Source organism: Vitis riparia, chromosome 11, assembly GCF_004353265.1.
Source record: "Vitis riparia cultivar Riparia Gloire de Montpellier isolate 1030 chromosome 11, EGFV_Vit.rip_1.0, whole genome shotgun sequence".
Lineage (NCBI taxonomy): Eukaryota > Viridiplantae > Streptophyta > Magnoliopsida > Vitales > Vitaceae > Vitis > Vitis riparia.
In genome coordinates this window covers 17,375,957-17,390,474 of record NC_048441.1, presented here as the reverse complement: position 1 = coordinate 17,390,474, position 14,518 = coordinate 17,375,957, and the positions used below count along the sequence as shown (strand labels likewise).

The 14,518-nt window shown below is 35.9% G+C and overlaps 2 protein-coding genes across 2 annotated transcripts; one reads left to right on the top strand and one right to left on the bottom strand.

Moving 5' to 3' along the window:
* Positions 1-41: 41 nt before the first annotated feature.
* On the bottom strand, positions 42-7,621 carry LOC117925170 (probable glutamate carboxypeptidase LAMP1). Its single transcript, XM_034844080.1, has 12 exons — positions 6,500-7,621; positions 6,290-6,357; positions 6,017-6,098; positions 5,820-5,912; positions 5,581-5,733; positions 5,319-5,387; positions 4,997-5,084; positions 1,773-1,856; positions 1,274-1,362; positions 1,042-1,158; positions 815-958; positions 42-457 (listed from the first exon to the last, which is right to left on the bottom strand). The coding sequence occupies exons 1-12, from the start codon at positions 7,442-7,444 to the stop codon at positions 275-277; spliced, it is 2,115 nt and encodes a 704-aa protein (XP_034699971.1). The 5' UTR covers positions 7,445-7,621; the 3' UTR covers positions 42-274.
* A 3,675-nt stretch (positions 7,622-11,296) lies between these two features.
* Positions 11,297-14,518, top strand: LOC117924643 (probable pectinesterase 53). The gene is made up of 5 exons (XM_034843329.1): positions 11,297-11,723; positions 12,098-12,287; positions 12,364-12,570; positions 13,349-13,584; positions 14,177-14,518. Exons 1-5 carry the CDS (start codon positions 11,365-11,367, stop codon positions 14,322-14,324), a joined length of 1,140 nt encoding a protein of 379 aa, XP_034699220.1. The 5' UTR covers positions 11,297-11,364; the 3' UTR covers positions 14,325-14,518.

Genomic DNA, 14,518 nt, shown 5'->3' with positions numbered 1-14,518 from the left:
GAAACTGGATTCCCAAATCTGACTGGGCCTGTCCATCCAAATTGGATCTGGAATCTGGATTGATCTTATTGGGGTTTTGCTTTGGAATTCTTTTTGGTTGGTTTCAGAAGGATCCATGTTCCTGATAATCGTTTATTTAGTGAAGTTCTGGTGAACCATGTGAAATTGTCTGCGGTGAAAAATCCAAGACATCCATGGTGTTTGCCTATTTCAACTCTTATGCTTAAGAAAGGAAGTACGTGAACTGCATTTGGGTTCATCATGTCAGACACAATCATGTCAGTTCACCATTGAGAACTAGTGATGCGTCTATGACAGCTCTAGAAACTCTCCACACTTCGTGCTGCACTAAACTCCATGACTTTTCTGTGCTCTGACTCTTTGCCTTTTCGATAGCATCATCTATTCCAGGGAAGGATTTGGATCCATAGTCATCATGCTTTAATGGCCCATAAATCTGCAATGTGGAAAATAATCAGGAAATTCTAGGTCATATTTGTAATAGTGTGACAATTGTTTAATAGTATCAATTAGTCCAATATCTCCAAATATGCTGCATTATTTATCTGAACAGGAATGTCTTTGACACTGTTTTCTTAGGCTTAGGAAGGGAACTTATCCTCCTCTTATTTTGTACAAAGTTCAGAGTTTAGTCCTGGCATGGCCTCGGTTCAGCTGTTGTTTTTTATTTTGGGTGATTCCTTGTATACTGCATGTGTACTAGGGTTTGCCCCTTTATTGACACTTTTCTATTGATACATTTTATCTTTTGAACAAATTCAGTAACTCATTTGCTGGTTAGAGAGAAACATACCAAATGTTTATACCATGGCCTTCCAAGGAGTCCATCTCGGTCTGTAAATGCTCGCTCTGCCATCATTAGTCTGTCATTCAGCTCCCTCACTTTCAAGTGCTCCTTTTTCCATATTGATGCCCAACCTTTGTTTTCTTCTATTTCCTAAAAGATTATACTCGTATTATTTGACACATGTTAAGATATTATTTCATGGAGATCTAGTTTACCAGAAAATCAAGTAATACCTTTCTCTGGTGATTTATCTTGGTTGCTGCCCTTTTGAACTTCTCAATAGACTTGAACAGGGGAATAAGGTTTATGCCCTTATTTGAGATCTCTCCTTCCAACTCCTTTGCACTTTTCTGTCATGTGGGGATTTAATGCGTTTCATTTAGTTTTGCCACTAAAACCAAAATAAGACTTGCTTTTACTGGTTAGACTCCATCTAATGATTGTGCCCTTGCTCAAGATGCATACCTGGAGCTCATATGCATAGGAGAGATAATCAAAAGGCAAAAACTCCTCATCTGCAAGCCGAAGAGCTACCAAACCCCAAATGCTAGCCGCTGTTTTTTGGGATAATGTAATTGAAATTGAGTAAATTGGAGCTTTAAGACTTGAACTGTCAAATGCATTTTAATCAAGTGCATTTTTTTTTTAGGCAAAGAAGTGTCTAAAGTTCTAAACAAAGTGAATTTACTATATAACATGTATTTTTTTTTGGATTTCTTTGCTTTTCTATTTCGTAGACTATCAAATGCTTCCCTGAAGCTAAAGTAGCTGATATCAATAGGAATGCTGATTTCTATTTTCTCACTTCATCTAACATGGTGCAATACCTCAAACTTCATATGACTTGGCAGATGATAGGATATGTGTGAGTCCCCAATGCAAACCAAATAATGCTTCATATCTATGTGATATGGGAGTCTTAGATGTTTAACTAATTATTTTCAGACAAAAAACATTGACATACCTGCTGCATGCCTATGAAACATTGGGTCACCGAATTTCTTCATCCAGATGAAGTCATCATACATTGAATGATAGACTGGGTATCCTGCAGTTATAAATACTCCTTGTAATTCATGAAATGTATGAAAAACATAATGCTCCCTTCTATTCCTGTCCAACTTCCTAAGGTTTCAAAGCACATAAATTGAACACAATAAAATCTGTAAAAACTTTTCAAGTAATTAAAGACATAGAATATATAGGCTGAAACTTACGAGGGAGACTAAATGAAAGCACCTTAAAACAATGGGCATTTTCAATTTATTTATGTTTGTTAGCTTGATATGACAGAAAAATAAGTCATTAATTAGTAAATCTTAATGCTTTCTTCTGATATATGAGTATCGATTTCTGAATGGAATTAAATATTTTCCCACATCCCAGTATCTACACTCAGAATCAATATTATTGTATATATTGGTAGTATTATTAATGTGGTTATCAATATATTTAGATAGAGATTCTGTTTCAAATAATCTCTAACATTCAAATTCAAGTATGTGACTAGTGTTAATATCACACTTCGCATGCTTTTAATCATTTTAATATATTGACATGCTGTTGATATCAACAATCATATATTGTTTTTGATGATTAAAACTTTCCCAACATTTTTGAGATGTTGATACATTGAGTGATGTATTGACTGAATATTGGCATTTTATTTTTATTTTTGTATCATTCGACTACCTTATTTCTAGAAGAAAAAGGGGAAAGGAAAAGAAAGCAGAAGTGTTATATAATTGAATGAAGAACAACTGTGCAATGATTATTAATCACTGAAGTTATGATTTGGTACTAAATGCAACTTCATTTGTGTCTATTTGTTTGGACCTTATCCTTGCATTCTATTGGGATGTTAGTGCTTTTATTTTTTATTTTTGTTTTTTATTTTTAGTTTTTCTTTTTAAGTAATGGGATGCTAGAATTAATAAATGAATGTTGGCACTGTCTAACTATCATGTTCTATTGAATAGCAGCACTTTAGTGCCTGATTTGGCATGAAAATGTTGAATGAAATTTGTCTACCATTTTCTATATCACCACTGGATAAGCGCATAGACAATTTATTGGGCCATTAACAAGTCTTTGTTCAAGTTTTTTGACAACAATTTACATTATAAACAAGGGATGGTGGTTTTAACATTAAAGAAAAGCAGACTCTGGACAGTCATTTTGGTTTGTACACATGTACGGGGAGAAGCTTTCTGCTCTGGCCAGCAATGGATTGTTTTCTTTATGACATTTTTTCTAATTCATATCTCAGGGTTATTAGGTTCTGGTGAGAACATTGAACTATCCATGGGGCTAAGAGACCTCACAGCCCAGGCACAGCAGTGCAATTATCCAGGGTACGCTCAGTCACTGAGCTAACAGGCTGCCATGCAGGCCTCCCTTCAGGGGGGCACTATGCCAAAAGCAAGAGATACCCCATCCCCACTTTCCTTTTCTGCTCTTGGGCGGAAGGGTTTGGGTCATTAGAGTCTAGATTATATATAGGATCACTATTATTCTGCTGATCTAGTGGTTGAAGCTGAACTGATTGTTTGAATGACATGACTTATAAATCAATGGATGAGAATAATTTGCAAAATATTTGGTAGAATGCCTTTCTAACAAAAAGAAGCTTAATTATTGGCTTTGACCAGCTTGTTTGGTGTAATCAGAAGAAGAGACCTGTGGCTTCATTTCCTTACAATAGATGGGTCAAAGTTATTCCCCCTAGGTTTCTTAGTTCAAGTTGCTTAAGTGGAACCCCTGTTTTTTGTTTTGTTTTGTTTTTTTAAAACAAATTATTAATCAGAAATGAAATATTCATTGATATGGATTTAAAAGTATAGGTCAAGGATGAGGAATCTTTCCCAAATATACAAAATCTAATTAAAAGAAGTGATGGATAAGCTTTCTCTAGTAAACTAACAAGACTTATAGTTTGATATAGTACCATATGAAACTATACAAGGAAAAGTGACAACACTCTATAAGTTCAATACATCTCCTACAAAAGGAAACCAAGCCTTGCTCCTCGTTTGCTGTTTTAACACTTTTTATTTGCATACCAAATACCAATGGAGCTAAATAACATTGACAACAGTGCCCTTGAAAGTTGTAGTAGTAGAGGTCCAAAAGGAAGGATACAAATAAATTATGTCTTATATTGTCCTTGAAGCCCTCCACTTGTTTTTAAAAGTTCCTTGTATTTCTTTTTCTCCATATTATCTAAATTAGCATGAGACAAGTGATTTGTTATTGAACTTTGTCTCTAACTGTACTCCCAAACTCCTAAAGGGAATGATGATCATGTCACTTATGCTCCTAGGAGGATTCTAATCTAACATAGCTATTCTAAATAGTGTGTGCCATAGCCTCAAAGTCATCAAATAATGTAAAAAAGGATAATCAATTGATTATCTATTCCTTGTGCATATGGTGCAATGGTCAAGATTAAGGGCTTTGTAAAATCCTCTTGCCTATAATAAGTCATTGGTATTGCCTTGGATGAGGCTTTAGATTTTTATATGAATTTTGCTAGAGAAAGATGAACTAGAGTTGATAGATTGGACAAGGCTAAAAGGAAGGATTTTACTAAAAATAAGTTAGAAGCAGATAAAGACCAAACTCTTACATTAGAAACAAAAGGTGACAAGTACATATGAGAGAGAGAGGGCATGAGTCTTTCAAGGCCCTTTATCTCCAAATAAGTAAGGTTACAACAAAAGTTAAGGTTTCAAGAAAAGGGGGAAGAGATCCCAAAGATGGATGAAATAAGAGAATTTGTAGCTGTCACAACTTTGAAAAGATTTGGAAATTGAGAGCAAAGAGGTTGATCCCTCTACCATAGGTTTGCCCAAATTGAATCCTTGCCCTTGGCACCACCACAAAATGATTTGGAAAAATTCTAAAAATACTTGTGGAATAGCCTTCAGAGGGTTGGCACATGCCTTTTTCCATTTCTAGAAGAGGCTTGTAGGGTTTGAAACCTTGTTACTTTAATGCATAATTGGTAATTGATTCTATACCAACACAGTGTGAGCAGACAAATACATGCACTATACATAGATATACATATACAAAGACATAATAATACATGTGTCCTATATGTGTGTGTAATACTTTAGAGCATGTGTTTTATTATAGTCCTTACTAAATGCAATCTGATGTCAGAAAAAGAATGTATCTGTTTACCTGCTCCAAAAGATATATCAGTTGCTGGAACACCAACATGTTGCACAAAAGCCGCAAAATCCGATCCTCCACCACCTAAGCGCCCAATCTTTGAATAGGAAGTTCACATTTATGAATAGAGTTAATGGTATCGATGTATTTAGTAAAACCATTAAGGTTCACTTGATAAAATTCATTTACCATGTGGAACTAATTTGTGATAGGATGGAGAGGTGAGTTCCACTTGTTTTTATTTGGAAGTCAGTGGCCTGCTTTTCATCTCTTTCATGAGTGCTTAATCATATCATCTAGGAGCAAAATGATTAAAGAGTGTGATGCTTACTATGGGAGAGTTGCTGGAGCCAACCCATGATTCATAGATAGATTGGGAGGAGTTATCTGGATCTTGAACCTTCAACAAAATAATTTAACATTTTAATTGAGATGAATGAGAAGATGAACTAACCACCAAGGGACATCAAGAAGACTACAATGAAGTTCATTGTCATCCCTTTATATTGTGTTTGTTGTTTTTGCAGCTGCTGCTACTATTGCCTATGATTTCTAGTGCTTGTATTATTAGTGCTACATTTTAGATCTTGAACCTGTTGAGTAGCTTGTTTGAGTAGCTCATCAAGTTGTGGAGTTGCAGAGGCATAGAATCCTGCTCCAGACACTGCACTGTCAACATTCAAATAAGCAATAGCCTTCGAAGCTAGCATTTCCCTGTTCTCTTCAACCCATTCTGTTGATCCTGTCTGGAATTAGCACGCAGTTTGAATTTCAGTTTTTATTTTAAGTAGGCTGAGGTGGGGGTGGGGAGGAGAGAGAGAGAGAGAGAGACCAGGCCATATTCCTCTGCGTCCCAATTGCAAAGGACTATCGTCCGTCTAGGTCTCCACCCTCTCTTCTGCAGCTTTCTTAACCTTTGAGCAACCTACATTCCACATAGAGATCAGGTGAAGAGCTGTTCTTGAATTATGGAAGCTGTAGTTCTCTTGGATATAATTTGCAGAAGGTTGTGTTAGAAATCATAATTACCTCAAGCAGAGTTGCAGTGCCGCTATTGGGATCAACAGCTCCAAATGTCCAGGCATCCCGGTGGTTACCAAGAAGAACAAATCTAAAGGAATTGCAATTCAGTGACTATGAAATTAAAGGTGAGGTCCTTCATATCGATCAATTTCCCTATTAAAGAGCTTTTGTGCCACTTCTATGGATGTTTAGTGGTTTAATACATATTAAAACACCCTACTTGTTTCAGCAGTTCCTACTTAATACCTGCATTACTACTTTGGAAGATTTTCAACATACCGATCAGGCTCTTCTGTTCCTTCGATCACACCAAACACATTCTGGATTGTGGTTATTTTTTGCTCACCCTGAAATCCCACCCAAAAACCGATTTCATTATTTGCCTGTTCTCTTCCACTTCCACTGATACACTAGTGGAGCTGAAGCCACGGATTATTAAGATGAGCTAACAATACCCTATCTTGCCCAGTTTAATACTTTTGTACTTACAGTGTAACTGAGATTCAGAATTGCTGGTCCTGGTCCAACCCTGTAAACTGGGGCGTCTGTGCTTCCTTGCCAATCATCGTTTGCTACTTGCCCACCAATTGTTCTCATGATTGCTTCACCATCTGCTGCAGATATGGGCAATGAAGGTATCATACCAACACCCCCTCCATTCTCCACTTCCTCTTCTGATAGCCTTTCACACTCGTCCCTGGTGCTTGCCCAACCCGGCGTAGTGGGGTCTCCATCCACAGTGAGCAGTGATCCCACCTGAACCCCACTTGGTGGCATCCACTTGTCATCCGGGAACCACCTTGCATCACCTCCCCCGCCCCCATAGTCCTTCCTATCTGTATACACAACTGCCCCTATAGCACCAGCTGCAAAGGCATTCTGAACAATGTCGCCTCTGAAAATCTTCCCATACCTCGCTAAAACAACAGTACCCTCCACGCTTACGCCCATTTCTTTCAATACCTCATAGTCCTCGACACGTCCATAGTTCACATACACCACCGGCCCTGCCACAGTGCCTGACTTTGCATATGCGTGGAAAGTGGGCACCACTTCACTTGCCACATCAGCATATGGGTCGCCATCGTAGATCTCCTGCCGGAGATCGAAGGTGGTGGATGGTTCCGGGGATGGTCTTATCAGTGTCAAGGAACGTGACACTGGGTATGTTAGGGCCACATCATAGGACACAATATGCGATTTGATGGCATAGGAAGAGAGGGTGGACAGGACATAGGCCGCAGCATCAGCGTTTGCTTTGGAGCCAGCGATATGTGGCCGCCTAGTGAGGGTGTAGAGGTGGTGTGATATTGAGGCATTGTCGGATAGGGAACTGGAGATGTAGAGGGAGTGATGGGAGGGTTTTGGAGGCGAAGAAAATAGGAGGAAGAAGAGAGAAGTGGCTATTGCCGTACAGATGGAGACTTTGAACATGGGGTTTGATTTTTGGTTGTCGGTAGATTTCTTGGAGGCTTGAATGTTTGTTGTGAAGCTGCTTTGCTCAAGGCGGCTCTGTGGGTTTTGGAAGGATCGGTTAAGCAAGAAAAGCTCTGAAACACACCAAAGACTCTCTCTGAGAAAACAAGAGAGAGAGAGAGAGTGACTTTGGATATTATAGTCTACAGCCTCAAGTGCTGAGCTGCCAATTGGGTAAACAAATCATACATTGCTTTTGATTCCCGCTGGGGACAGAATATGATGTGCCATTCCTCTGGTCCATTTGTGATTGAGACGACTTTTAATCGCTTATCTTTGTCCCACTTGGAATGGGGATGGGGGAAATAAGAAATAAAAGGTACAATCAAATGATAGAGATTAGAGGCTAAATGTCATATATATCATTTTCACCTTTCTCGGTTGATAGGAATTTGCAAAACCCAATTGGGTATTGATGACCAGGTATTAGTAAAGTTGGTAAAAAATCCAGGATATCAGCAAAGGGTTGTGGCCTGTGGGTGTGATTGTGAGTGTTGAACCAACTCATCTTTTATGGGTTCAATGGATAGCATAGGCTTGGTGTGTCACTGTGTCAGGTCAATCCTTTTCAGCCATTGTGATGGATATTCCCTCGGCCATATCTCCACGGGATGGAGAAGCCAAAGTGGATGTGAATTCTTCACACCCACCTTCCTTCATCCTAAGTTGAAATAAAAAATAAAAGGGAAAATTATGTTTTAGATTTAGTTGGACCCAAAAATTAAGATTTGGTTCATAATAATTTATTATTTAAGTCCAAAATCTAAAGAAAGTGTGAAAATTAAAAAAAAAATGATATGAATTTTTTATCTTGATTATGAAAAAAAAAAATGTAGAAAAATATTAATTTAAATTTTATTAATTTTGTAAATCTCAATAAAATTTAATTTAATTTAATGATTTAAAAAAAATACACCATTTTTCAAAAAAATAAAAATAAATTATTATTATTGTTTTTTTTATTTAAAAATCAAAGAAATATATATATATAAAATAACTAAAAATATGTCAAATTTATTTTAAAAAATAATATTTTTTTAAAAAATAGTTTTCTAAAAATAATAATTTTTCAACAAAAAAAATTAAGATAAAAAAATTTGTCAAACATCATGATAGATAATACTTAAAACAGTTTTAAAGGGTTTATTGATCTCTTTATATATCGTATCATTCCTATCAATTATATAATTTTTAGGGACCAAATCTTAATTTTTAAATCCAATTAAACTCAAAACATAATTTTTTCAAAATAAAATTCTTAACCATGTTTAATGAAGTTTTCATGAACACATTATTATTCTATTTAAAATTTTAAAACCATCAAAAATATCCTAAAATATTTTTTAAAAACATAATTTCCAAATCGCAACTCAATTCGAAGAACATTAGGGAAAGATCACGGGATGATCCGTTTGTGATTTGGTTTCTCAAAATTGAAAATGATGCAGCCATAGGAACGTGCAAATTAGGTTGGTTAGGTATCACTTTCCGATGGTTTAGGCCTTCAGGGTGGGTGGCAAGTCTTGTCTTATTTTTATTTTTATTCTTTTAAATATTGGAGTATGCGTTTTGAAATATCTGGGCTTGTTTTCCCATCGTTTTCGAGGCCTATTTTCTGTTCTTTAAAATTAAATAATAATAAATAAATATATATATATAATAAATTATTTTTTATTTTTTATTTTTAAAAATATAAAATACGATATTATCGCACACCCTATAATTATTTTTATTATTTTTACTTGTTTTTCGAATTCTATTTAATAAATAATTATACAATGATTAAAACTAAAATATTGGATAGAAAAATTATTTTTAAAATAAGTTTAAAATATTAAAAATAAATTTAAAAATATTTTAAATTTTTAAACATATTTTTGTTTTATAAAATCTTAAAGAATAATTTTTAAAAACAGTTTTATGAAATTATTTTTTAAAAGAAAAAAAACAATTATCAAATAACAATTTAATATCTTGTGTAATTTTTGAAGAAATTAAAAAAAATAATGAAAAATAAATATTAGAAAATAGTTGTCCCTTTCAAAAATGTGATGAAATAGGTATTTGAACAGGATCAATGACGAAGCTGATGATGAGGGCGTTCACGAGAATGTTGAGGCATGGTCTTAAAAAACAATTATTGGTGGGTTGTCTTTTCATCCAAGGAGCTTACCATGCTTGGTTCATCTTGCCTTTCAATTTTTTTCATATCTTTTATCCCTCTTTTGCTCGGGATTGTAGAGTCAAGAAAGTGTTATAAATCACAATTTGTAATGGATAAAAAAGTGTTTTTATTTTATTTTTAAATTATATTTCTAAGAAATATTTTAAAAAATAGGTTTTTTAAAACATAAAATTGTTTTTAAAAGTTTTTAACACTTTTTTATTGTTGTTTTTTGAAAATAAGTTTTAAAAATAAAATGAAATAGAGAATAATTTTTAAAATTAAGTAGAAGTTATTTTCACTGATATTTAAAAAACTCAAGAAAAATATAAATCCGTTTGACTATGTTTTCTTAAATTTGTTTTTAAAAACCGTTTTTAAGTTAAAAAAAAATAATTTTTAAAACTAAGTATAAAAAAATATGATCAAACAAACTTTATGTCTCAAAAAATTTGATCATATCTTCTATAATATGTTTTAACACTATACTTATTACCTTATTACAAGATGATTGGATGTTTAAAATTTGTTGACTTTACCAAAAAGAAAATCAAATTTTATTATATTTAATCATCATTTGTCACGTCGGTAAAAATAAATTAATATTGTCGGTGGATAACAAAAAAACAAAAATGAAGGTAAAAGTAAATTAACTTATATAAAAACATAGACTTAACTTATTTTTTTAAATTTGATATAATTAATTTGTAAAAATCATTATATTTTTTAAGAATATCATAAGAAATCCTAAAAAATTTATGATGAGCCCAAAGAAAATCCACTTGAAAGATTCAGTCAGAACAGCACATCACCCAACCTTTCCCTCCAAGGTCCCCTAAACAAATCCACCCCAAAACAAAAAACACTTGAAAATAAAAAATAAAATAAAGATTCACACTATTGAAAGCAAAAACAAAAGCTTTGGTAATATAAGGAAGAGTGAAGACAGACAGTCGTACCCTGTAAATATTTCTTTTCAATCTTCTATGACCCTGCAACGTTAAACTTATGTGGCAACTTGCCTGAGTGTGCCTGGGCAATTTTTCCTAGTTCAGAGAGTAGGTCATATCAATATGCCATCGTCCCTGACAAAAACAACTTCATTGTACTGAATCTACTGATAACCAATTACAAAAACATTGAAGTGTTTTCCAGGAATAATTGGAAGTATTTTTAAAAACCAGGTTCCTGAGTCCATTGTTTTCAAGGGTCGTGATTGAAGGGCAGATACATCATACATACATAGAGGTAGAGTTTTGAATTAGTTAGACAGGTAGATAAGAATGATACTAATTAGAGAAGAGAAGCAGTGGGATTAGCCATGAAGAATATATTCACATTTCAGACACAAACAGGGAGAGAGAGGCTCACGGGCACCACCAATGCCAAACAGGAACAAGAGCTAAAGTGTAAAAGTCATTCAAACATGGATTTTATAAGCCAAAATGTGGAACCATTGTAATCTGTCCTGTGGCCTACATTGTTTGCCTGTGATCTCTCTCTCTCTCTCTCTCTCCTTTTCTACATTGATGTCAGTAGAAGCACCCGTGACCTCTTGCTCCACCATTGCTTTCCACTTCACAAGACTCCCTTCACTTATATGTTGTATATATATATATATATATATATATATATATAAATCATTATAGAAGCCCACTTCAAACTCTGCACAACTGCATTCCTTCTATGCACTTTCTCCTTTCTTTCTCTCACCATGTCAAAGTTTCAATGCGTTTCCTGTGTTGCTATTCTTCTTTTTCTTCTCAATTCAACCCCAACACACTGCCACACCAAAGGAATAAGACCCAAGAACTCCGCCGGGAAGAGGCTGTCGACCAATATGACACAGACCCAATTCGCAGAACAGCAATTCATGAAGTGGGTAAGGTTTGTTGGGAGCCTCAGGCACTCTATGTTTAAGGCAGCCAAGAATAAGCTCTTCCCCTCTTACTCAATCACTGTGAATAAGAATTCCGCGGCCGGAGACTTTAGGTCTATTCAGGATGCTATTGATTCTCTGCCTTCCGTCAATCTAGTGAGAGTTGTTATCAAGGTCCATGCGGGAGTTTACACGTGAGTATTGGGCCATGCGTTGTATGATTTTGCTGTGAATTTTGTTGATTTTCATGTGATGTGCTGCATTGTTGTTTGTGTTTTGCTGAAGCATGGATTCAATAGTTTGTCTACATTCAAGTTTTGTTATTCCTAGTTCAGGGTGAAGGAGCAAAGCGTTCATTTTTTTGCTTGTTATAATGTCCTTTTCTTTCTTATAAAACTGCTCTAGGAACTGGTCTTGGGACACAGAAAAATAACATGTAGTGGATTGAATTGTCTTTTATTCCATCTTTTTCTCTTGTTTAATGATGCTTATTGAATTTTTAATTTTTTTTTTTTAATTTCATTATTAGCATGTGAAATGGGTCTGTTCTAAATTGGAAAATTTGCAGGGAGAAGGTTAATATCCCCACATTGAAATCCTTCATAACCATAGAAGGAGCAGGAGCAGATAAAACAGTTGTTCAATGGGGAGATACTGCTCAGACAATTGGGGGAAAAGGACAGCCTATTGGCACCTTCAATTCTGCAACTTTTGCTGTGAATTCCCTTTATTTCATTGCCAAGAACATCACATTCAAGGTAACATACATAGACTATAGACCCCTCTCTCTCTCCCTCTGGTCTTTCTCTCACTGTGCAAGCAAATATGTTGCAGAACACTACACCAGTTCCAGCTCCGGGAGCTGTAGGAAAGCAAGCGGTGGCATTTAGAATATCAGGAGACACAGCAGCTTTCTTGGGGTGTAAATTCTTGGGAGCTCAGGACACACTATATGACCATCTGGGTAGGCATTATTACAAAGATTGCTACATTGAAGGCTCTGTGGATTTCATCTTTGGAAACGCCCTCTCCCTATTTGAGGTTAGCTTCTCAATTATCAAGAACACTAAAAAGTATCCTACTCTTGTTTTTATTCACTAGCCCTGCATTCTAGGTAGATCAAGCATGAGAGAAAGATCTCCTTGAATGTGAGCTATAATGCTAGAAGAGTGCTAGAAGCTGAAAAGCAACTGGGACCTAAAGAAACTATTCTTTTTGAACTGAATCCACACCCTCTGCCTCCTCCTCATTTTATAAACCCAAATTAGCATTGATGCCTAAAATGATTGAGTCCCAGTTGGTCGAAGTGACCAAGAAAAATGATTGATTATTTTATTATTTGTCTTAGAACAGATATGAGTGGAGGACCTCGTTTTTGTTTAGCATTACTTGAGTTAATGCTATGTTCCAAAGCCTTTTCTTTTCTAACAGAATAGACTTCTTGACTTTTGAGGGCCAAGGAGCTTCTTTTTGCCTTCTTGGCATATATAGGAAGCAGCACATAGAGAACCCTAGTATGTGCATGACACTTAGAAGTTTTGGAAGACGATAATCTTTGAATTGATTTATTACTAGGTCCCGTAATGTGTACCATGTTGGGGCATGATGTGATATGACCACTGTACTTGAAAACAACGATGGGTGAAGCAGAGGAATTGCCAAAATGTTATCTTGAACCCAGACTTCAGACTTCCAGTCATAGTTAAAGCTAGGAGAAAAAACACATTTTATAGCAGTGTAAAAACAATAGAACAGAACAGGGAGATATGAGATGATTTTGTATAATTTGTATGTTCCTTTGATATGGGTTGATTTGCAGGGATGTCACGTGCATGCCATAGCACAAAATACAGGGGCCCTTACAGCACAAGGCCGGAGTAGTCTCCTAGAAGATACGGGATTCTCATTTGTGAACTGTAAGGTCACGGGCTCAGGAGCTCTGTTCCTTGGGAGGGCATGGGGTCCCTTCTCCAGGGTGGTCTTTGCCTACACTTATATGGACGATATTATCATTCCCAAAGGCTGGTATAACTGGGGTGACCCCAGCCGGGAAATGTAAGTTCTCTCTCTCTCTCTCGCTCTCTCTCATTTCTTATTTTATCATGTTGGAACCTTTTGTGCCATACCGACCTATTGGTAATGGGACGGTGCCAGTGTGCCACTACCTTTCTTTCGTTCCTACAAACCCTCTTTAGATGGGCATAGGTGTTTGTCATTTTGCCCTTTGGAAGCTCAAGAGCACTGATATACTTCCTAGCTTGCTAAGCTTTATTTAACTGACACAAATACCCACCAAACCCAACTTGATTTAGTCACTCGTCGCTATATACATGGAGGACATTTTTGGCATCTGACAACAAAAATGTGGGTGGAAACCTAACCCATACATGTATGTTCCCTTCTTTTATACTGCAATCTACGTGTAATGCACCTCAAAGAGAATTGTTTTAAAAAAGCCCTACCCACCTACCATATGTTGGTTGTGTTGGCATACTTAAGTTAATCCAAGTTGGCATAAGCATAGAGCCTACAATATTACTCACCTAATTCAAACTTTGTTTGCGTATGCTGTCATTATAGTTGGCCATTGCAACAAGCACATGAGGCCTTGTATTCATTCTGTTGTTGCTTTTGGGGGTGGATGCAGGACTGTGTTTTATGGGCAATACAAATGCACAGGGCCAGGAGCAGCCTTTGCAGGAAGAGTGTCATGGTCAAGAGAGCTCACTGATCAGGAAGCCAAGCCTTTTATTTCACTTAGCTACATTGATGGGTCTGAATGGATCAAATTGTAATGATTCCATTCCCCACTTACTATTATTATTTTTTCCCATTAATCTTTGTAAAAGGCATGAAAAATGGTGATGTTGCTTGGTATATAATCATGATAAATCCTTCCAAGATAAAGCCCATCCCTTCTATGCTTTCCTCAAGTCTCTGAATTCATCTGTCTTGATGGCCATGGTTATAACTTACTGGTTATCCTCAA

What these genes read in the sequence shown, in the direction of transcription:
- LOC117924643 (XM_034843329.1), top strand. Translation starts at nt 11,365, where the DNA reads ATGTCAAAGTTTCAATGCGTTTCCTGTGTTGCTATTCTTCTTTTTCTT. An exon ending in GTCCATGCGGGAGTTTACAC is followed by an intron (nt 11,724 to 12,097) that starts GTGAGTATTGGG and finishes GAAAATTTGCAG; the next exon opens with GGAGAAGGTTAATATCCCCA. An exon ending in CCAAGAACATCACATTCAAG is followed by an intron (nt 12,288 to 12,363) that starts GTAACATACATA and finishes AATATGTTGCAG; the next exon opens with AACACTACACCAGTTCCAGC.
- LOC117925170 (XM_034844080.1), bottom strand. Translation starts at nt 7,444, where the DNA reads ATGTTCAAAGTCTCCATCTGTACGGCAATAGCCACTTCTCTCTTCTTC. An exon ending in ACGCAGAGGAATATGGCCTG is followed by an intron (nt 5,734 to 5,819) that starts GTCTCTCTCTCT and finishes TGCTAATTCCAG; the next exon opens with ACAGGATCAACAGAATGGGT. An exon ending in TGATATATCTTTTGGAGCAG is followed by an intron (nt 1,857 to 4,996) that starts GTAAACAGATAC and finishes TTATAACTGCAG; the next exon opens with GATACCCAGTCTATCATTCA.